We start from the raw sequence: 24,970 nt of genomic DNA on the forward strand, positions 1-24,970 counted from the left end.
CAAATGTGAGGTGTGTTCAGCACTGCCTCATGCTATAGGTTTAACAATACCAGTATGCTGCAAGTTCAGGGTTGATAAGCACCGATTTGTGAATTATGTCAGCAATTGTAAAATATGGACAGCAAAGAATATATTTTTAGAAAAAAACTATGCAATTAGCACACTGTTCAGTTGAAGAACCATGCATGTGATAGTGCTGTGATGAATGTTGCAGTGACTATCAACATCCCAAATGAAAACCTGGATGCATCAGTCATACGACAAGACCTCATGTCCTTTGAATATCCATCTCTGTACCTGCCCAACCAGGAGACCTTGTGGATACTCACAGCTCCCACACCCAGACAGATCATCATGTTGCAGGTCAGTGTCTGGCAATACAACACCTGGTGTCCTCCTGTCCTATACAACACTCTGGTGTCATCCTGTCCTATACAACCCCCTGGTGACATCCTGTCCTATACAACACCCTGGTGTCATCCTGTCCTATACAACACTCTGGTGTCATCCTGTCCCATACAACGCCCTTGTGTCATCATGTCCTATACAACACCCTGGTGTCATCCTGTCCTATACAACACCCTGGTGTCATCCTGTCCTATACAACACCCTGGTTTCATCCTGTCCCATACAACCTCCTGATATCATCCTGTCCTATACAACCCCCTGTTGTCATCCTGTCCTATACAACCCCCTAGTGTCATCCTGTCCTATACAACCTCCTGATACCATCCTGTCCTATACAACCCCCTGTTGTCATCCTGTCCTATACAACCCCCTAGTGTCATCCTGTCCTATACAACCCCCTAGTGTCATCCTGTCCTATACAACCTCCTGATATCATCCTGTCCTATACAACCCCCTGTTGTCATCCTGTCCTATACAACCCCCTAGTGTCATCCTGTCCTATACAACCCCCTAGTGTCATCCTGTCCTATACAACCTCCTGATATCATCCTGTCCTATACAACCCCCTGTTGTCATCCTGTCCTATACAAACCCCTAGTGTCATCCTGTCCTATACAACCTCCTGATATCATCCTGTCCTATTCAACCCCCTGTTGTCATCCTGTCCTATACAACCCCCTGGTATTAATGCAAACAAAGTGTAAATTCATCTCACTGCTGCACTTTTGTATATGCTTGAAGTTTAAAACTGTTGTAAATTAAAGAAAGCTTGCTTGTTTCAGACGAAGGACCTTGATCTTGCACCAGGAGATTCTTTGTTAATTCGTGGTGGAAGTACAGCTGACGACCCTCTCCTGAAACGCTTGTCCTTGACCAGTGCTGTTGGGGAGTACATCGTGTCCACTACCAGCTCCCTGTACATCCTATTCCTCACAGGGACTGCAGGCACCAGCTTCACCAGGGGCTTCTCCATCACTTACAGGATGGGTTAGTGCATTTACAGCATACTGCTAGTTGTTGTTGAAACCAATGTTCAGTATCCTGTCAGTGACATCTTGTCATATCCATCCAACAGTGACACCATGTCATATCCATCCCAACAGTGACACCATGTCATATCCATCCCAACAATGACACCATGTCATGTCCATCCCAACAATGACATCTTGTCATATCCATCCCAACAATGACACCATGTCATATCCATCCCAACAGTGACACCATGTCATGTCCATCCCAACAATGACACCATGTCATGTCCATCCCAACAATGACATCTGATCAACTGATGGACGTAACAGTGACATCTGGTCATGAACAACCCCACAATTCCATCAGGATGTCTGCACATGCCCTTCCCCTGTTATGTTTCACCACACAGTCAATACGATGTTGCTTACCAGACAATTTACCATGAGTAACACTGTGGCAACTTGTTCCGTTTTACAGGCTGTGACCTGGTGTATGATGATGCCAGCCAGGGATACATATCCTCACCAGGGTACGGCGTCGTCAGCTACCCCAACTTCATAACATGCAAATGGAGCATATCTCATACCCGAACAGCACCAATTACTTTGGTCTTTGAGCCAGACTTTGATGTTGAGGATCTCGTTGATTATGTACAGGTAGGTGTTGCATATTTACCTTCAGCATGATGTTATCATACTTGATGTTCTACAGTTCATCATCATCAATCATCAATCATCATCATCACCATCATCATCATCATCATCATCATCATCATCACCACCACCATCATCATCATCATCATCATCATCATCATCAGGGGTATGGGTGCCCCAGTCTATGGAGCTGCATTTCACTGTGCACTGTTGCATCCCTTAGGCACGCCTGTACCCTACGATTGTGGGTTCAAATCCCAGTTTACCCCTATTAGGTTTCCAGATTTGTCAGCACTATACCCATGCTTGTGGTAAATGTCTAAGACCTGCATCACTAAGGGCTTTTCTCCCACATCAAGCTGACACCGTGATATAACTGGAATACTGTTCATCGTGGCGTTAAACCCAACTCACTCATCATCTTCATCATTCCACTGAATACTAAGTATGCTGTGTCTTCCCTTTCCTTCTGCTGGGTTAGATCTATGAAGGCAGCAATGCACTAGGCACTCCCCTGCATACTGGTATTGGATTCAGTGGTACCACAGTCCCAACGCCGAAGTCAGCTCCTGGAGGAAATCTCTTTCTTCAATTCAAAACCAGTTCCATCACAAACAGAAGAGGTTTTGCAGCACGGTATTCAGTGGGTATGTACTTCTGAAACACCTTGACCCAATTCTAGCAAGCAATAAGCAATGTATGTTTGGGAGTCATGATATTTTCTTTAAAGTCTCACAAAATAATTTAGTTCTATACCGTTGTAATACATGTACAAGTTTGTTGGCTTAGTAGAACCAAGAGAAACCTGTTGGTTAAGTGTATACAAGTTTGTTTTGTTGAACCAAGAGAAACCTGTTGGTTAAGTGTATACAAGTTTGTTTTGTGGAACCAAGAGAAACCTGTTGGTTAAGTGTATACAAGTTTGTTTTGTTGAACCAAGAGAAACGTATTGGTTAAGTGTATACAAGTTTGTTTTGTTGAACCAAGAGAAACCTGTTGGTTAAGTGTATACAAGTTTGTTTTGTTGAACCAAGAGAAACCTGTTGGTTAAGTGTATACAAGTTTGTTTTGTGGAACCAAGAGAAACGTATTGGTTAAGTGTATACAAGTTTGTTTTGTGGAACCAAGAGAAACCTGTTGGTTAAGTGTATACAAGTTTGTTTTGTGGAACCAAGAGAAACGTATTGGTTAAGTGTATACAAGTTTGTTTTGTGGAACCATAAAAAAACTTGTTGGGTGTTTGTTTTGTAGAACTGAGAGATACTGGTTGGTTACGTGCATACAAGTTTGTTTTGTAGAACTATGAACAGGTGTTGATGTCGCATAACATACACATCACTTTAATGACTGTCACTTCAAGGTGCTTGTCAACTATTGGGAATACAAACTTATGCCTTAATTGACTGATATGGAAATTTCAGATCCACTATTGTTTCTCTTTGACAGGTTGTAAGAAACCTGCGTTTAATAGTAACACTCAGGAATTAGACAGTGTGTCTGGATACTACTTCGGTGAGTCTTTCCGAGTGGCGTGCGACGCAGGCTACTCTTTCAACTCGGACGACTTCTACGAGACACTGCCGGACGGGACACGTGCTAGTATGGAGTTTGTCCAGCTGGAATGTCTGTATGGTGGAAAGTGGAATGTGCCAAGAATTCCCCAGTGTATAAGTGAGTTTCAGTTGTGAAGCATTTGTGTTTGCCTGTGTTTATCTTACTATGTACAGACTGCTATATATCATGACCCTCCACCTGAACGTGTATTGATGTTAGATGTCTCACTCCAGCACATTCCTCTGATATGACTTACTATTGTTATGGACAATGGTTACCATATTCCCTACCATTGTAACTTGTGATAACTGTATATTCCCTACTGTTATGGACAGGGATTACCATAATCCCTACCATTGTAGCCAGTGATTACCATATTCCCTACCGTTGAAGCAAGTGTGAAGCAACTTGTGATTACCATGTATTCCCTACCATTTTAGCCAGTGATTACCATATCTTCCCTACCATTGTAGCCCGTGATTACCATATTCCATACCATTGTAGCCCGTGATAACCATATTCCCTACCATTATAGCCAGTGATTACCATATTCCCTACCGTTGAAGCAAGTGATTACCAAATATTCCCTCCTGTTATGGACAGTAATTACCATATTCCCTACCATTGTAGCCCGTGATTACCATAAATTCCCTATTGTTATGGACAGTGATTACCTTATTCCCTACCATTGTAGCAAGTGATTACCATATTCCATACCATTGTAACTTGTGATTACCATATATTCCCTACTGTTATGGGCAGTGATTACCTCATTCCCTACCATTTTAGCCAGTGATTACCATATTCCCTACCATTATAGACAGTGATTACTATATTCCTTACCATTATAGCCAGTGATTACAATATTCGATACCATTGTAGCCAGTGATTACCATATATTACCTACTGTTATGGACAGAAATTACCATATTCCCTACCATTTTAGCCAGTGATTACAATATTCCCTGCCATTGTAATGTGTGATTACCGTATATTCCCTACCATTATGGACAATGATTACCATATTCCCTACCATTATAGCCAGTGATTACCATATATTCCCTACCATTATAGCCAGTGAGTACCATATATTCCCTACCATTATGGACAATGATTATCGTATTCCCTACCATTATAGCCAGTGACATTCTGCTGACGAAAGGTAAGATATCGACCAGGCAAGGTGGATGTAGAGCTGTGGCAGTACAGGTGGATGTTAGACAGGCTGGTGGAAGAACTACATGCTAAAACTATATACAACTGTTGTGGTGATTATAAGAGACACTGTGTGCCAGCCACAGCTTATGGTGTTAGGTGCTGCAGTTGTGTATTTACATGATAGAGATATCAGCGTCCTAGCACTGGCTTGCTATGGGTGTCATACATACGATCCCCCCAAAAACCAAAGTTATGTTATTCCATGCAGTTCACAGTACCCTGGACATAAGCAACGTCGTGATTTCCATAGACGTATTAAGAAGACTGGCAAACATACTACAGGTTTCAAATCCAAATTGAATGTTGCAGATCTGTGACACAGATTGGCTGTACACCATCCCCACTTCAGATGGTGGTGTAGTGGAACTTGATTAAATATATCTTAACACTATGGCTAATAATGTCCAAGGGTATTGTTAGGCAAGGAATGCCATGGCTCTGGTTTACAATGCATATTAGTACTAGTAGGTTGGTGAGCTTTATAGTTGGGGCAAACAATGCAGTAGACATAATGGTGTCAGCTTGGACTGTGGTGGTAGTGAACATAATAAATGCACTGAAATGATTGTACATATCACTATGCAGTCTCCTCTCCATTTTTCTCTCTCTGTGCAGCAAACCTGTGAAGATCTGGAGTAGAATAGGTCTTCAGCAATCCATGCTTGCCGTAAAAGCCGACTATTCTTGTCATAAGAGGTGACTTATGGGATCGGGTGGTCAGGCTCGCTGACTTGGTTGATGCATGTCAATTGCATGGATCAATGCTCATGATATCAATCACTGGATTGTCTGGTCCAGACTCGATTATTTACAGACGGCGTCATATAGCTGTAATATTGCTGAGTGGGGCGTTAAACAACAAACAAACAAACAAACATCGGGTTTGTATCGGGTGATCAGACCCTGTGACTTTCTGGATCTGTGTCATCGTTCCCAGCAACGTGGATTGCTGGTTTGTCTGGTTCTGAATCTATTTTACGTGGCTTGGTCATGTGTTTCTGGTGCGCATGCACAGTCCAGGGTTGTGTTCGGGTCAGATGTTTTCTCTGTTCCTCGGAAACACAGTTCTGGAAGTTTCCACTACCTTTCAGAAATGACTAGAGATAAGCTATGAGTATGAGTCAGGATAAGTATCAATAATATTTTTACCCTAAAAAATAGAATTTTTTTCTGTTACCATGGCAACAAGTTAGACTTTGACTCTGTCCATAGTAGTGTGTTTGTTTGGTCCATATCTCTAAAATTAGAAGGTAATCTTTCATGAAACTGTGAACACCCAAAGACCAGGTTGCCAAATGGAGCCTTTTGCTGTTTAGGGATTTTTAGAATTTATATTTTCCTTGGCAACTAGTCTGATTTTGACTCTGTTCAAAGTGGTATGTACCTGACAGAAATGCAAAGTTCTGAATACCAATTCAATGGGATGACTACCATAGCAATAACTACTCTTATATACGGATGGACAGATTAGATAGAAGTTGGACTTAAAGTAATAGTCAGATGATTTGTTCTTTTAAATTTGTGGGGGCCTGGGGGGATTTATCATCTTCAGATGACTCTTGTTTTACAAATGTGCCATCCTAATTTCTGCAAAAGTAAAAACTTGATTATTCACAGACCTCTGTCATATAGCCGAAATATTGCTGAGTGCGGCGTTAAGCAACAAACACAACAACAAAATAATTTCTGTTTGAGACTCAAGTATGATGAAGAATGACTACACGTACAGTCAAACACTGTTGTGTCAAACTTTAAATATGTCAAACTAGGGTTGTCTCGAAGTAAAATTATGGTCCCTGCATATTCCATTCTAATTCATCATTTTCGGTTGAGTCGAACCTCGGATAACTCGAGATAGTTACGTGGTTCCCTTCAACTTCGACACAACGGTGTTTGACTGGATATGTTATTTCAAATTAAATTTTTAAATGTGACAGAATCTGTTTGAATGCTGAAAACATGACCTGATGTTGACAGTCAAGGTGTGTGGATCACCTCCCCAGATACAGAGTGGCTATGTGTCCACCTTGACCGGCGTGAAGTATGGCGACACGGCCCAGTATGCCTGTATGAGGAACTACAGGTTTGACGGAGACCCTGTCATCACCTGCAGCTCCAACGGAACATGGGGACCAGCTCCATCTTGTCAAGGTACCAGTATGCACTGATGACGTGGCCAGTGTCATGACCCAAATAAATATTCATGTTTGGCATGGTCTTGGGACTGTATCATATTTTGCTGACACCCCTCTCCCCTCTATTTTATGTAAAATTGTTTTATTTGTGCTTATCTTGAATTCAAGAGATACAGAAGATCTGGGATGGAATATGTCTTCAGCAACCAATGCTTGCCCTAAAAGGCGACTATGCTTGTCGTAAGAGGCGACTAATGGGATCGGGTGGTCAGGCTCGCTGACTATGGTGATGCATGTCATTGTATCCCATTTGCGTGGATTGATGCTCATGATATCAATCACTGGATTGTCTGGTCAAGTGGACAGACTAAATAGTGATTGCTGCAATGCCTAATAAGGAAAATGAACACTGCACATAATTTGTCACAATTGTTATTAACCATTGCTGGTGAAATACATTTCACTATGTCATAGCATACACATGTTGTGGTTTTAATTTCTTGTGTATGTTAATGTATTTCTATGTAGTTATAATACTGTTACTTGATCTATGTGGATGTTCATGCCGCGTTATCTGGAATATCTGGTTATCTCGAAGTTAAAGCCTGGTCCTGCTAGGTTTGAGATAACATGGTTTGACTGTATATTATTCAGTATAAATATATACATACAAGACTTTCTTACATTGATAATTTGGGGCCACGGGTGGCCCAGTCATCTAAGGCGCTGCGATTCACTGTGCAGAGTTGCGTCCCTTGGGCATGCCAGAAACCTATGCTTGTGGGTTCGAATCCCGGTTCGCCGTGATTATGTTTCTAGGTTTGTCAGCACTGTACCCATGCTTGTGGGTTTCACCGAAGTGGTAAAAACGTCTGAGACCTGCATCACTTCAGGCATTCCTCCCACATTAAGCTGACACGCTGTGATATAACTGGAATAATGTTGAAAGCGGCGTTAAACCCAACTCTCTCACTCACTACATTTATAATTTCTGTTTGAATTTATCAAATATGTAATATTTATCTAATGTGCTTCAAGTAATAATGTTTACTGTGGTTTTGAACCCTCCATAATGACAGTGTATATTATGCAGTGTTGTTTTATACTGGACAATGTCCACATAATTGTGTCAAAAGATACGAGGGTCACCAGTAAAGCATTTATAACTGTCTGTGCGGAGTTGTCTCCCCTAGGTGTGGCAGAAACCAGTCATGGATAATAATTCAAGATTCGCCCTGATTATGGCCTTGGGCATCTGCATCGTACCATGTTCATGGATTCCACAGACTCTGTAAATGTTGATTGGGGGACTACCATTTCCAATCTAGGTCTAGACATTGCAATCAGCTTTAGAAACATATAGCACAAAATCTTCCAACTTCTATACCACAAAACTCTCTCACAGCATTCCAGTGTGAAACGATCACAAGCCCTCTCAATGGTAACTTCACGACGACGGAGGGTACCTACCCTGAAGCAGGTACCGTGATACGCTTCCAGTGTGACGAGGGCTACGAAGTGCGTGGACAGCCGATCCTGTTGTGTAATGAGACAGGCCAGTGGAATGGTTTGGTGCCAGAATGTCAGAGTAAGACAGCTTCCTTCTCCCAGTCAATGTTACCTGAGGGTGCCAACCCCCTCCTCCACTGAATCACGAATACCATCGAATTTTTCACTCTGAATCTCATTGCTCATCCCTGAATCCAGAATACTACGTAACAGAAATCTCAAAAGCATTTAGAAAAGGCTGTGATTTGAAGTTCAATTACTGAAAAAAAACTATTAAAAAAATATGATATATAAAGGAAATATTTACTAACATCATTATGTTTTTATTAAAATGTTGAATTAACGTACCAAATACGATTTTAATTGTGTCTCTTGTAGAAAACTGCTGAGTTTTGAATAGCCTATAAATAGACCCCCACATCCTGAATACCAAAAGGCTGATGGCAGCCTCTTAGCTACTACTGGTGTATCAATGTTGGGATAGATTTTTCTCTCTTGTTACTTGTACCATGGTATATACAGTTTCTGGTTTATGTTATTGCCCCAAGTTGATAAAACATTTTATCATATCCCCATCATTGATATGAGGTATTTTGCATATGGGATCCAGCCAACATGGAGATGGTCAAATCACAGGGGTGTAATAACCACACCCGGATTACACCCCCTGCCAGTCAGTGCATTTTGAATTGGCAATCAATATCAGCCTGGGTGGTAAGAAATTAGAGTTACGTCCCTTGGTGAGTTGTCTGCTTGGTGGTAAGAAATTAGAGTTACGTCCCTTGGTGAGTCGTCTGCTCACCTAGCATTGCTATAGCAATGTCTTCCAATGAAGGTGAACATGTTTTTACGGACATACACAGAATTTAGAGATGTTTTATGAATGGATACATTTACGAATTGATGTTTATAGTATATGATAAAAAGGTTATTATGAGGCAGTTTTCATATTATACCCCATATCAACCCCCGGGCTGATAAAGGGGTCTTGGGTTGATTTCTCAGGAACTAATTATTGGTCAGTAAATAAAAATATATATCCCATATATGTAAGAAATGTGTTATCTACCAATCTATGACCAGAAATGTACTTGTCAATAAGCGTATCATAAAGAAATCGACCTGATAACGAATGTAAACAAATCGGCAAGATGGCGAGTGACGCTCCTTTTCTCGACTTACATATAGGGGGTATATAGTATATATTTTTATTTACTGACCAATAACGGGTTCCTGTGGTTGCTATGGGGTATGATATGAAAACTTGTAAACATTGTATTCATTTCCTGCAATTTAGCAAATGCAATATATACCTTCCATGCTGTTTCAGATCTGAGTTGTTATGTCCCGGCCATAGAGAACAGCCTAGATGCCAACACCAGCCAGTTCTTGTCAGTTGGTGAATTGTTGGTAGTCTCATGCAGCCCTGGTTTTAAGGTGGTTGGGACCCCTGGCGTGGCGTGTCCCCCCAGTAGGGTGATGGGGCCTCTCCCTAACTGTACAGGTAAGCTAACTCTGACTGACTGAAGTTGGGGATTTTACGTGCGCTTTCCGACTGTCAGCGTATGTCGCATACAGAAGCTAACTCAGTCATGGTTAGCAGATCAATCAACTACTTAAATTGTCTCTTTACATGTAGTGTGTTGTTGATTGAAAACCTCTAAATATGCAAAAAGCAGTTGAGGTAGAAATGATGCTAGTAATTACTTCCTTGATACAGTTTTTGAATCAGAGGTATGTTATTGTGATTTATGGTTGTTTAAAGGACAGGACTTGCATGATTAAAAAATTGTCAAAACTCGCAGAAATTGCAATGGAAGTTGTGTTGATTTGAAAGAGAGCTCTAGATGTAGTTCTCTTCATCAATTGCCCACACATACTTAACTTTCAACAATGCTGAATGTACATGTGAGGCTAAAATATGACATTTTTCACTCCAGATATTTTATGAGCCATTTTTTATCTTTGAACATGAGCAGATCGTTGCTACAAGTAATTTTGTTATGAGATGTAGATAAAGACAGTACAAACATGTTTTATTAGTACAAGATTAATTATGGGTCATAGACTTAATGAAAGTTTAATTTACTGTCACCATTGATGACTATGGTAAATGTGTATTTAAGCTTCCAGTTCACCTGAACTGAATGTTGAAATCTTTGTGAGAAATATGTTGTACTTCATCTTTCAGATGTGGATGAGTGTACAGAGGGTGTGAGTCCATGCAGCCCACAACAGGAGTGTGTGAACAATGAGGGATCCTACACCTGTCAGTGTCCTCCTGGGTTTGACGGAGCTACCTGTGCAGATGGTGGGTGTGACTCATTCTCCTTAGATGCCATTTTTACGAAACAAGTGGACTTTCTGTGGTATCTGACCGAGCGATAGGGACCCTCGATATGGATACAGCTCTTATATATCATATTTGTAGCAGCTATATGCATAACTAATATAGAATGTAAAGGGAATTTGATGAGTGTGACGATCTTGTTTGGTTTAAATGTGTGTCAATGTCTCTCGCTTTATTGAGATTCCTTCAGTTCTGTCTTGCAGTTGTAAAAGTGAATGACTTCTCATGATTTCTTTATGAATAAAAAAAATAGTTCCGGTGTTGAAGAGGTCACGTTTATCCAATCAAAACGAATAAAACGAGGTCAACATTGACACACATGTGACATAAGGATTTATATCTTACCATCTGTATCTTCACCATGTGGGTGTATACAGCAGGGTATAACTGTACAGGTGGGTGTATACAGCAGGGTATAACTGTACAGGTAGGTGTATACAGCAGGGTATAACTGTACAGGTAGGTGTATACAGCAGGGTATAACTGTACAGGTGGGTGTATACAGCAGGGTATAACTGTACAGGTAGGTGTATACAGCAGGGTATAACTGTAGAAGTGGGTGTATACAGCAGGGTAATACTGTACAGGTAGGTGTATACAGCAGGGTATAACTGTACAGGTGGGTGTATACAGCAGGGTATAACTTACAGGTAGGTGTATACAGTAGGGTATAACTGTACAGGTGGGTGTATACAGCAGGGTATAACTGTACAGGTAGCTGTATACAGCAGGGTAATACTGTAGATGTGGGTGTATACAGCAGGGTAATACTGTACAGGTGGGTGTATACAGCAGGGTATAACTGTACAGGTAGGTGTATACAGTAGGGTATAACTGTACAGGTGGGTGTATACAGCAGGGTATAACTGTACAGGTGGGTGTATACAGCAGTGTATAACTGTACAGGTGGGTGTATACAGCAGGGTATAACTGTACAGGTAGGTGTATACAGTAGGGTATAACTGTACAGGTAGGTGTATACAGTAGGGTATAACTGTACAGGTGGGTGTATACAGCAGTGTATAACTGTACAGGTGGGTGTATACAGCAGGGTAATACTGTACAGGTGGGTGTATACAACAGGGTATAACTGTACAGGTGGGTGTATACAGCAGGGTAATACTGTACAGGTGGGTGTATACAGCAGGGATATACTGTACAGTAGGGTGTATACAGCAGGGTAATACTGTAGATGTGGGTGTATACAGCAGGGTAATACTGTAGATGTGGGTGTATACAGCAGGGTAATACTGTACAGGTGGGTGTATACAGCAGGGTATAACTGTACAGGTAGGTGTATACAGCAGGATATAACTGTACGGGTGGGTGTATACAGCAGGATATAACTGTAGAGATGGGTGTATACAGCAGGGTATAACTGTACAGGTGGGTGTATACAGCAGGGTATAACTGTAGATGTGGGTGTATACAGCAGGGTAATACTGTACAGGTGGGTGTATACAGCAGGGTAATACTGTACAGGTGGGTGTATACAGCAGGGTATAACTGTACAGGTGGGTGTATACAGCAGGGTAATACTGTACAGGTGGGTGTATACAGCAGAGTATAACTGTACAGGTGGGTGTATACAGCAGGGTATAACTGTACAGGTGGGTGAATACAGCAGGGTAATACTGTAGATGTGGGTGTATACAGCAGGGTAATACTGTAGATGTGGGTGTATACAGCAGGGTAATACTGTAGATGTGGGTGTATACAGCAGGGTAATACTGTACAGGTGGGTGTATACAGCAGGGTATAACTGTACAGGTGGGTGTATACAGCAGGTTAATACTGTACAGGTGGGTGTATACAGCAGGGTATAACTGTACAGGTGGGTGTATACAGCAGGGTATAACTGTACAGGTGGGTGTATACAGCAGGGTAATACTGTAGATGTGGGTGTATACAGCAGGGTAATACTGTACAGGTGGGTGTATACAGCAGGGTATAACTGTACAGGTGGGTGTATACAGCAGGGTAATACTGTACAGGTGGGTGTATACAGCAGGGTATAACTGTACAGGTGGGTGTATACAGCAGGGTATAACTGTACAGGTGGTGTATACAGCAGGGTATAACTGCACAGGTGGTGTATACAGCAGGGCATAACTGTACAGGTGGTGTATACAGCAGGGTATAACTGCACAGGTGGTGTATACAGCAGGGTATAACTGCACAGGTGGTGTATACAGAAGGGTATAACTGTACAGGTGGGTGTATACAGCAGGGTATAACTGTACAGGTGGTGTATACAGCAGGATATATAGCTGTACAGTAGGGTGTATACAGCAGGGTATAACTGTACAGATGAGTGTATACAGCAGGGTATAACTGTACAGATGAGTGTATACAGCAGGGTATAACTGTACAGGTGGTGTATACAGTAGAGAATTAGGTGCATGATCCCTGATTGTTTTCAAAATTTTAATTTAGATGTTTTGTTACCTGTGGAAACATCCTTCTCAATAAATGACGGAATACATTTATCTCTGTTGACCATTAACATTGTGCAGACAAAATACATGACATGACATGTCACATCAGATGAAATCCTACATCTGGACTTTAAGTAGCAGAGCATGAAACGGCAGATGGCATAAGGACTTCCACACTGCCAAACTGCCCATCAGAGGAATCATTTTGATCGTTTTTTTTATTTCTTGCTAATAGGGAAAGAAAGTCACTTCCCAAATGAATATTTGGTGTTGAATGGGTCCAGGATATATATATATCGAAAGAACATAGTGTTTACAGGCATCCATGTATTCTATCATGTTGTTTATTAACAGCTGGAAAGATCCAGTATTTACAATTTAGACTCAGTGACGGAAAATTCCTCTGCCAGAATCATCAAATTTGAGTGATTTCTCCGACTTAATCATGTTATGGTTGATATATAACTCCTCTATTATTTTGCAAAATGACCATAGTTTTACTTGAAGGAATGACCAGTGAATTCCTGGCTCAACAACTGCAACAGCAACAGCATGACACATCTTAATGGTTGGATGTGTATAAACTAGTTAAACAATATGTGATACCACTCTGGCTTTGTCAGCTGTGACAAGTGGTATTTCTACTGCAGATATCAATGAGTGTACAAATGGCCAGTGCAGTAACCCTACTCAATGTCTGGACAAGCCAGGATCCTACATCTGCTGTGGGAGTGGATACCGCCTAGACGGAGAGTCATGTGTAGGTAGGTATAGGGAGGATAGCCATGCTAGACTATACCATCTTATGTAAGGATTTTAAGGTAAGTTCAGATTTAAACAGCCAGTCAAATATGAAAATATTTTGTTATACTACTTACTTCTAATCATTTCAATTGAAAGGTTTTTTTTATGAAATGTTTTAATATTCTAAAACCATTAATATTGATAAAAATGGAATAATCTCCCCCGCTACAACTAAACTCAGACATGTTTTGTCAAGAGGAAAGTCCTGAAATTAAATATTAATATAAGTAACTTTGTATACATCAATTCTTTGAAAGGCATCTAGAAGTGATACTCATAAGGAAGAGAATTTATGGATGTCAACTTCTTTATTATGAGGAACACAACGTTTCGGAGTATATGCTTACTCCTTCATCACAGAGATGAACCTGATGAAGGAGTAAGCATATACTCCGAAACGTTGTGTTCCTCATAATAAAGAAGTGGACATCCATAAATTCTCTTCCTTTTGTATACATCGTAACTTTTGTCAACCTCGTGTTCAGGGGGCACGGGTGGCCCAGTCGTCTAAGGCGCCACGATTCGCTGTGCAGAGTTGGGTCCCCTTGACAGCCAGAAACCTATGATTGTGGGTTCGAATCCTGGTTCGCCCCAATTATGTTTCTAGGTTTGTCAGCACCATACCCGTGATCGTGGGTTTCACCGAAGTGGTAAACGTCTGAGACCTGCATCACTTCGGGCTTTCCTCCCACATTAAGCTGACACGCCGTGATATAACTGGAATACTGTTAAAAGCGGCGTTAAACCCAACACACACACACACACACACACACACACGCACAACACACAACACACAACACACACACACACACACACACACACACACACACACACACACACACACACACACACACAACACACACACACACACAACACACACACACACACACAACCTCGTGTTCTACGGGTTCGCTGTTTTGTTCCAGTACACAAATATTCATGTGAAGCAAAGTGTTTGACTGATTGGTTTGAAGCATTGCTTACTGTGCATCATTGCGGCTGTGGTGAACCGTTACTGAACACATCAGCAAACAAATGAAATGTGACATTTCTGATTGTGTGCTTGCAGTGTTTGTCCAGTGTGGGGAGAGTGGAGAGTTCTGTGACACTGTCAACGGCGGCTGTGACAACACATCAGTGGGGTACTCCTGCAGATGTAACCCGGGGTATACACTGTATGCGGAGAATGGCACCATGGGGTACTACATTCCTGCTGCTGAAACTGGGCTGCAGGTTAATGACACACTTCATCTTAACCACACCTGTGTCCGTGAGTAGAAGCATACATTACCATTATGATCGTTTTTAAATTGGGAATTTTTCAGAGCTCAGTGTTTGGATTTCTCATATGTCCCTGATTCATTTGGTTCAGCTGAACTCTTTGTCCAACATCTCCCGTAGGAACCTACACCTGATGGAAAACAAGAAAACAAATAAATCATTATTTTACAGATAATGTTTTTGCCAGAATCGTCTCTGTGGAAACTGGTGTAGAAATTCACCAACTTCATAGACTTAAAAATGTTGTGGTGCAGGTGTATGGTGCCTTTGTCAAGACTTCTGACCCATGAAGATCCGAGGTAGAATAGGTCTTCAGCAACCCATGCTTGCCATAAATGCGACAATGCCTGTCATAAGAGGCGACTAACGGGATCGGGTGGTCAGGCTCTCTAACTTCGTTGATGTATGTCATCGTATCCCAATTGTGTGGATTGATGCTTATGATGTCAATCACTGGATTGTCTGGTCCAGACATGATTATTTACAGACTGCGGTCATATGGCTGGAATATTGCTGAGTGCGGCATTAAACAACAAACAAACAAACAAACAAAATCAAGACTTCAATATATCAGGAACGGAACCTAAAAGTCTCCAGTTTAGCAGTAGTTGTCATCATGCATTCTATCCTTCTTTTTATCTTTTACAATTTTTGGTATTTGCAGGTGTTAATTAATATGCCATGCTGCCAAATGTTGGTGTCTATTTTTCTTTTTTGTTGTTGTTCAAACTAGTATGTAACCAAATAAACAGTTGTGTACAATCAACCTGGGAAAGGGCCTCCCTGCATAAATGTATTCCTTGATGGGTACAAAACTGGAATACAGTATTTGACAACTGTTGGACTTGGAATATTTAAGGATTTTTAATTTTAAAAAAAAATGGAAATAAAAATGAAACGTGCGGCGAACTTTATGATTATGTGGGCGGTGCCTGAGAACCAAGACAAGTAATATTTTAACCTTAGCATTTGAAAGATATGAAAGTCCCTGAACATTGAGTACCTATATACATACCAAAACCTGAATGCTTAAATTATATCCTTATATGTACTTTCAGATTTGCAGGTGCCAGTTGGTATTTAATGCCCCCAAATGTTAACGTTTGAAACACATGAAAGTCCCAGGGCATTGAATGCTCATTAACACACTCAAATCTGAAAACACCATATGCTCACCACCTTGTGTGTCCTGCCCCATACAGGAAACAAGTGCCCCTCCCCTCCTACAGAAGGGTTCAGGGTGATACAGAACCCCCAGGATGTGTATTACGAGGGGGAGAGCGTGACATATGACTGCTACCCTGGGTACAGCCTCCAGGGCGTGGCAGCTGTGATGTGCACTGGGGGCGACTGGACCACTGCCTTCCCTACATGCAACAGTGAGTACACACAGGGGCATCAGTCTCCTGTCATTACCTGACTTTAGGCCCGTGAAGATTCCGGGGTAGAGTAGGTCTTCAGCAACCCATACTTGCCGTAAAAGGTGACTATGCTTGTCGTAAAAGGCGACTAACGGGATCGGGTGGTCAGGCTCGCTGACTTGGTTGATGCATGTCATCAGTCCCAATTGCGTGGATCGATGCTCATGATATAAATCACTGGATTGTCTGGTCGGTCCAGACTCGATTATTTACAGACCGCTGTCATATAGCTGGAATATTGTTGGGTGCGGCGTAAAACAACAAACCAACCAACCAAACCAACCTGACATTAAGTATGAACTGAGTTGTATTTGTTGTGGTATTAAGACTTTAAGAGATAGTATTAAGGAGATAAAACAGTATACTGTGTCCGAGTTGGATATCCATGTTAAACATGATATCTCAGTGTGTTAGCACTATAAAACCGACTCCATCCTATCTTGTACACGACATTAAACCCCCTTTCACCTTCAGCAGACATTAAGATGCAAGGTATGTGGATGATTTCAAATGTGATTTTCACCCGTTATGATCTAGGGTAGAATAGGTCTTTAGCAACCCATGCTTGCTGTAAAAGGCAACTATGCTTGTCACAAGAGGCGACTATGCTTGTCGCAAGAGGCGACTAACGGGATCGGGTGGTCAGACTCACTGACTTGGTTGATGCATATCATCATACCCCAAATGCGTGGATCGATGCTCATGATGTCAGTCACTGGATAGTCTGGTCCAGACTTGATGATTTACAGACCATGATTTCTATTTTTATACCTTCAGGAATAACTTGCCCCTTTGATGATGTTGCTGGGTTTGCCAACCCAGTTCAGTTTGACAACACCTCACCGATAGCCTCTGGGGAAACTCTGAACATGACCTGTGTGGTGTACAGCACTGTAACCCAGCGGCAGCGTGTGTGTGTGTATGATCATGACACGGGCAACTACAGTCTACAAGGAGACAGCTACGGCTGTGATGGTAAGGGAGATAATCCAGCAGGCATTTAAAGATCAATGTTAATTCCATATATGGTCAAATGTGGGAAATCTTTGATTTGATTTAAAAATATTTCAGACTTTGATTTAAGCAAGTAACAAACATTTACAATAGTTGGCTTTTATATAGAGGGAATAACAATCTCTGTCATAAAATCATTCATATTAATCTAGCAAATATACGTGTTTTATTTTGGCCCCTTTGAAGATCTGCATGGTGAGAATTGACTTTAGCAAAGTGTGCTTGTCATAAGAAGCTTCTGATGGGATCTGGTGGTTTGAGATACTGACTTGGTTGATGTATGTCATTGTGTCCCGTAGATTGATGCTCATTATGTCAATCACTGGATTGTCTGGTCTGGTTATTAACAGACCACCATCATATAGCTGGAATATTGCTCAGTGTAGCATTAACAAATAAACAAACCTTTTTGGCCTTGGTGATACTCAATAAGTACTGAGAGAGTGACATTGAACATTTCAGTGATAACATGCCCTGCACCCCAACTAGCTCCATCAGGGGTCCTCCAGGATGTGGGGACTTTCTTCAATGTGACCTGTCAGCCTTACTACATATACCACTGGGCGGGGATGTCTGCCAGCAACGACACCACCGTGACCTGCGGGGAGGACGGCATGTGGGGCTACGGAGACCTGCACTGTGTGGGTGAGGAGACACAACACCACTGGCATGTTTGTGGTTGGTGGTAACAACAGTGATATATGTTACCAGGAAGGCCTACCCAGTAGTGATAGATATATGTTACCAGGAAGGCCTACCCAGTAGTGATAACAGTGATATATGTTACGAGGAAGGCCTACCCAGTAGTGATAAGAACAGTGATATACGTTACCAGGAAGGCCTACCCAGTAGTGATAACAACAGTGATATATGTTACCAGGAAGGCCTACCCAGTAGTGATAATAACAGTGATATATGTTACCAGGAAGGCCTACCCAGTAGTGATAGATATATGTTACCAGGAAGGCCTACCCAGTAGTGATAGATATATGTTACCAGGAAGGCCTACCCAGTAGTGATAACAACAGTGATATATGTTACCAGGAAGGCCAACCCAGTAGTGATAGATATATGTTACGAGGAAGGCCTACCCAGTAGTGATAACAGTGATATATGTTACGAGGAAGGCCTACCCAGTAGTGATAAGAACATTGATATATGTTACCAGGAAGGCCTACCCAGTAGTGATAATAACAGTGATATATGTTACCAGGAAGGCCTATCCAGTAGTGATAACAACAGTGATATATGTTACCAGGAAGGCCTACCCAGTAATGACAGCAACAGTGATATATGTTACAGGAAGTCCTACCCAGTAGTGATTACAGTGATATATGTTACCAGGAAGGTCTACCCAGTAGTGACAGCAACAGTGATATATGTTACAGGAAGTCCTACCCAGTAGTGATAACAACAGTGATATATGTCACCAGGAAGGCCTACCCAGTAGTGACAGCAGTGATATATGTTACCAGGAAGGCCTACCTAGTAGTGATAACAACAGTGATATATGTTACCAGGAAGGCATACCCAGTAGTGATAACAACAGTGATATATGTTACCAGGAAGGCCTACCCAGTAGTGATAACAACAGTGATATATGTTACCAGGAAGGCCTACCAAGTAGTGATAACAACAGTGATATGTGTTACCAGGAAGGCCTACCCAGTAGTGATAAGAACAGTGATATATGTTACCAGGAAGGCCTACCAAGTAGTGATAACAACAGTGATATATGTTACCAGGAAGGCCTACCCAGTAGTGATAACAACAGTGATATATGTTACCAGGAAGGCCTACCAAGTAGTGATAACAACAGTGATATGTGTTACCAGGAAGGCCTACCCAGTAGTGATAAGAACAGTGATATATGTTACCAGGAAGGCCTACCAAGTAGTGATAACAACAGTGATATATGTTACCAGGAAGGCCTACCTAGTAGTGATAACAACAGTGATATATGTTACCAGGAAGGCCTACCCAGTAGTGATAACAACAGTGATATATGTTACCAGGAAGTCCTACGCAGTAGTGATAAGAACAGTGATATATGTTACCAGGAAGGCCTACCCAGTAGTGATAAGAACAGTGATATATGTTACCAGGAAGGCCTACCCAGTAGTGATAAGAACAGTGATATATGTTACCAGGAAGGCCTACCCAGTAGGCGCCTGAGAACCAAGACTATTATTTTTTTCAGCCTAAGTAAGATTAATGTTGGACTTATTTTCAATGGCTAATGATCAACACAGTAGGGCCGGGCTGGGTAACTCGGGTACTCGGGTCAGGTGGGTCCTGAGTAGGACCTGTTTACCCACAGGACTAACCGACTCGTGGTTAGTCACATGATATATTGTTTAATGACAAAAACTCTCTATAGCTCAGTGGTTACACTACAAGTCGCTATTGTTCGCAATTCTTTCTGATGATGCACACATTCCTTTTGACTTATATAAGTTTGAGTAAAGATGAAGCTTCATTTAACTTCAGTGTATGTATGATCTGATTGTTTGGTACATGTATCTGAATAGTTTTGGCCAGGGTTGCAGTTAAACAATTCCCAATCTAAGTAAGGATAAGAAATTTATGGATGAACAACTTCTTTATTACAATTAAGAGCGACGTTTCGGTGTAGGTTCTAACACCGTTATCAAGCAAGTGAACCTACACCGAAACGTCGCTCTTAATTGTAATAAAGAAGTTGTTCATCCATAAATTTCTTATCCTTACTTAGTACTCCAACTTCTAAATGCCTATCAAAGAAATCCCCAATCTGACATTTATTCCCAACTCTTGAGACCAGCAGTGGGAACCCGGGAAGGGTCGGGCAACAGGAGGCCGGGTACCTGGGTAGTAAATATGGACTTGTCCTAGTCCTACAACACAGGGTTATATAATTGGATTTATCTACCAGTTCACCTATTTATTGGGATCAAGAGAAAATATCATGACCATAATCACGTCAGTAAGAATAATTGAAAAATTGTTCCTCCAGTTTTGACAATAAGAATCTTGAAACAAATTCTCTGCTGTGTACAGCAATGACCTGCAACCATCCCACCCTGCCTGTGGGGGTCAGCATCGACAGCATCGGCAACTACACCTATGACTCCGATGTCAGCTTCAGATGTGACTGGCCTGGCTACCAGATCAATGGTTCATCCTTTGCCAAATGTGTGCAGTCGGAGTTTGGAGGATCTCTCAACTGGAACGAGTCTGTGCCAACTTGCATAGGTATATCGATATATGTATTCTTGATTGATAATCAATATTGATATTAACTAATTTCAACATATTCCTTGTGTTTTCTTTTTTCCTTAATTCAGGATGAATATCAATTAAATTTTATTGCCAAAGTGTAGATGTTAGAAGTATGTATAAAAATGTTGTCATTCTGCTGGCACAAAAAGCAGATAGCAATTATTTCAAAGTGAAAGATAGCAGATCCTAGCAGGTCAAAGGGATGTAACTGTGCATTGCAACAACTATTATACATTTGGCATCCAACATTTGTGGCTACCTTTTATAATATCATCCCTTCTAGACTTGAATCTTGCTTCTGCCCTGTAAAATATACTTTGATATTTAACTAATCACATTACTTCACTCCTTTGAGTAAGACATGAATCAGAAATTTCCCTAATTTAATTTGTTTTGTCTGTGGTTCCTTGTGAAATAATGAAACAATCTTTGGCTGACAAGGTCCACTAGCACAAAGCAATCTTAACATATAGATGATCGTAATTCCTTCGTCTCTATTCCGTGTCCCCCCAGATGAGGAGGCCCCCTCCTTCCCCTCCTGCCCTGTGGGAGGTGTGGTGAACGTGACTCTGTACCAGACAGACATATTCCCTGTCCCGGAGGCAGTGGACAACTCGGGTGCTGTGGCATCTGTGACAGTGTCGCCCCCCTACTTCCATCCCTCCTGGGCTGTCACCAGCGACGTGACTGTCACCTACACCGCCACTGACCACAGCGGCAACAGCGCCGTCTGTGAGATCTCTGTCAGGATCAAAGGTAGGACGAAGCCTAGTGATTCTAGTTACTCAAGAGTCACGAGTCAAGGTTTTATTCATTATTACAGGTCTCTGGCCCTATGGTGACCAGCTCGTCCTTGTTGTAGGTTACGGAATCATGTGAGTGGTGACGAATGACCTCTGGACTTAAGTAGCCTACATTTGAATATAATATTAATGTATTGCCACCAAGACATAAATATGATGTAAGTGTTCCTGTTGCAGAAAATTTACAAATACAAGTATCCATGAACAAAACAATGTGCATACATACCAGGCATACAAATGGTATAGAAAGATCCTGGGTAGAATAGGTCTTCAGCAACCCAGGCTTGCTGTAAAAGGCGACTATGCTTGTCGTAAGAGGCAACTAACAGGATCGGGTGGTGAGGCTCGCTGACTTGGTTGATGCACCAATTGCGTGGATCGTTGTTCATGATGTCAATCACCGGATTGTTTGGTCCAGACTTGATTATTTACAGACCACCGTGACATAGCTGGAATATTTCTGAGTGCGGCATTAAACAACAAACAAACACAAATGGTACAAGATGGTTGATTTATGAGAGCTTCAAATTTTTCAGGCATAGAGTTATCTCCCTTCAATTCAATTTTAACACATACTCATTCAGTATAGTATAGTATACAGCTTCAACACAATAGTTTTTAAAATATCATGATTTACAAAAAATATCAAATATATTAAGTTACAAAGTATTTAGCATCTCCTGCTTAATGATCTTATAAATAATAGAACCAAAAATTCAAGTTTATTTCAAGGTTTGAGATCATTTCATTTGTTAGGACTTTGTCATCCAAAATGTTGTGAAGAATTTTTCCCAAATTGGTTATTATATAGAAGACTGTCTTATAAAAAATTGACAAAATCAGGAAAATGTACTAAAAGGTAGGTTCGACTGTGAGTGAGTCATGCTTCAGCGATGATGCAAGTCATTTGATCACTTATACTTCTCTCACTTATTCCCTCAATCTGTCCCTCCCTCCCTCACTCACTCTATGATCCAGATGAAGAGCCTCCATCTATCAGGTGTCTCGGGTCCAGATATGAGGCAGTGGATGTCAACAGAACTGTCACCTTTGGTGACTCGGATGCCAACGCGACTGACAACAGCGGCAACTTTCAAGTCACCTTTGACCCACAGGCAATCCACATCTCCCTTAACAACGTGGGTGAAAGTGTAGTTGTCAAGGCAACAGCCACAGACGAGGAGGGCAACGCACAGAGCTGTTCTTTTCAAGTTGTTATTGTTGGTACGTATTAACATTCCTAAAGAAGAAGTTGTGCTAGTAATATCACTGTACACATTTCTATGTAACGTAGATCTTATCTTTTGATGTCCATTGATAATGTTAATCTGGTAAGATATGTGGCAAAGAAAAAACATATTGTCATAACACCATGCATGCATGACTAGCATGTGCTGCTGCTGCTGCTGCTGCTGATGATGATGATGATGCTGCTGTACAAACCCCTATCACAGCAGACTGTCTGTTCCCTATCTCCAATCTCAGAAACTCTCTATAAGCACTGATAACCTAAACAAATGTAGCTTGAAAAGCGTATATGTTTATGTTTCAAATTTATAAAAATAAAAAACAGGTTCTTTTGAGCTACACGCCTCATGTTATAGTGTTGGTACTACGACTCTAAAATTGCATTTGTATTTATAATTCAGCCAAGACCTGTCACCCGGAATACCTGTCCACACCTGTGAATGGCCACAAGGAATGTATAGACACAGGGGGAGGCTACCAGTGCAACTTTACCTGTGACCCAGGCTTCTACTTCTATGAGGATTATCCTGACAGTACATACGTGACAGAGTGCCTCACTAATGGGGACTGGAACACAACATACGTTCCTGCTTGTGGAGGTGAGTTAGTCACAGGACACAAAACAAATGTTCCTGATTGTGGAGGTGAGTTAGTTATAGAACTCACGACAAATGTTCCTGATTGTGGAGGTGAGTTAGTCACAGGACACAAAACAAATGTTCCTGTTTGTGGGGGTGAGTTAGTTATAGAACACAAGATGAGTTATCCTGTTTGTGGGGCCGAGTTAGTTATAGAAAACCAGACAAATGTTCCTGATTGTGGAGGTGAGTTAGTTATAGAGTGCCAGACAAATGTTCCTGATTGTGGAGGTGAGTTAGTTATAGAACTCAAGACAAATGTTCCTGATTGTGGAGGTGAGTTAGTTATAGAGTGACGGACAAATGTTCCTGATTGTGGAGGTGAGTTAGTTATAGAGTGCCAGACAAATGTTCCTGATTGTGGAGGTGAGTTAGTTATAGAACTCAAGACAAATGTTCCTGATTGTGGAGGTGAGTTAGTCATAGAACACCAAACAAATGTTCCTATTTGTGGGGGTGAGTTTGTTATGGAACACAAGACCAATGTTCCTGTTAGGTGAGTTAATTATAGAATGCCAGACAATTGTTCCTGTTTATGGAGGTGAGTGCCTGACCAGTTGAGACTTGAACATGTGATGTATTGATGACATACAGTTCCCGTTAAGGGGCATTTAATTTCCTTTCTCCTCAAATTCTTTGTTGCAAAGAGATGCAGATAATGTTAGTAATACAATGAACGACACACTCTATGTCTCTCCAACTTTTGAATATCATCACTGAACATGGTGTACAAACAGAATGTTCTTTGCCTCTGTGTAATAAGGGTAGATATTTTTTAGTTCATAATAACCGTAGTTCATTATAAGCATATATACAGCATATATACAACAAATGGCTGGGACTAAAAAGTAAAATGGTTATATCGGTCACTTCGTTATAAGCGTGTTCATTATAGACGTAGTTTACTGTACATCACACGATTTGCAATAGCTGATCATCAAACTGCATGTATGTGTTTGGCTGTTTGTACTGCTATGGACTTGAACCGTTTTTTCACTGCTGGCCCACTGACATACAATACTGCATTTTAACATGGATACCCCACTCAGACACATTATACTGACTCCTGCCTGACCAGTGCTTGTTTTGTCCTCTTAATGCCGAGCCACAGGCAGGGAAACAACAAGTACCATCTGTGACCATGTTTAAGTATGATGTGGCCAGGGGATCGAACCACTGACTTTCCACTCTCCTGGCAGGCTACTACTACTCAATCCACTGCACCATGGAGGCAGTTGGAAGAAGAATAGAATAGGCCTCTTT

The 24,970-nt window shown here is 41.4% G+C and overlaps 1 protein-coding gene across 1 annotated transcript in view; it reads left to right on the forward strand.

Annotated features, from left to right (window-relative positions):
- Nucleotides 1–24,970, forward strand: part of LOC124137287 — a 127,228-nt gene that overhangs the window by 38,761 nt on the left and 63,497 nt on the right. The window contains exons 8-25 of the mRNA XM_048392883.1: nt 215–363; nt 1,191–1,395; nt 1,858–2,036; nt 2,571–2,676; nt 3,480–3,704; nt 6,783–6,956; nt 8,346–8,528; nt 9,780–9,953; nt 10,641–10,760; nt 13,888–14,001; nt 15,111–15,311; nt 16,525–16,701; nt 17,521–17,718; nt 18,220–18,402; nt 20,797–20,991; nt 21,532–21,774; nt 22,800–23,045; nt 23,471–23,668. Coding sequence (XP_048248840.1) covers nt 215–363; nt 1,191–1,395; nt 1,858–2,036; nt 2,571–2,676; nt 3,480–3,704; nt 6,783–6,956; nt 8,346–8,528; nt 9,780–9,953; nt 10,641–10,760; nt 13,888–14,001; nt 15,111–15,311; nt 16,525–16,701; nt 17,521–17,718; nt 18,220–18,402; nt 20,797–20,991; nt 21,532–21,774; nt 22,800–23,045; nt 23,471–23,668 — 3,270 coding nt within the window. The remainder of the gene's footprint in view (nt 1–214; nt 364–1,190; nt 1,396–1,857; nt 2,037–2,570; nt 2,677–3,479; nt 3,705–6,782; nt 6,957–8,345; nt 8,529–9,779; nt 9,954–10,640; nt 10,761–13,887; nt 14,002–15,110; nt 15,312–16,524; nt 16,702–17,520; nt 17,719–18,219; nt 18,403–20,796; nt 20,992–21,531; nt 21,775–22,799; nt 23,046–23,470; nt 23,669–24,970) is intronic.

This window comes from Haliotis rufescens, unplaced genomic scaffold (genome assembly GCF_023055435.1).
Source record: "Haliotis rufescens isolate VD_foot unplaced genomic scaffold, xgHalRufe1.0.p SCAF_11, whole genome shotgun sequence".
NCBI lineage: Eukaryota > Metazoa > Mollusca > Gastropoda > Lepetellida > Haliotidae > Haliotis > Haliotis rufescens.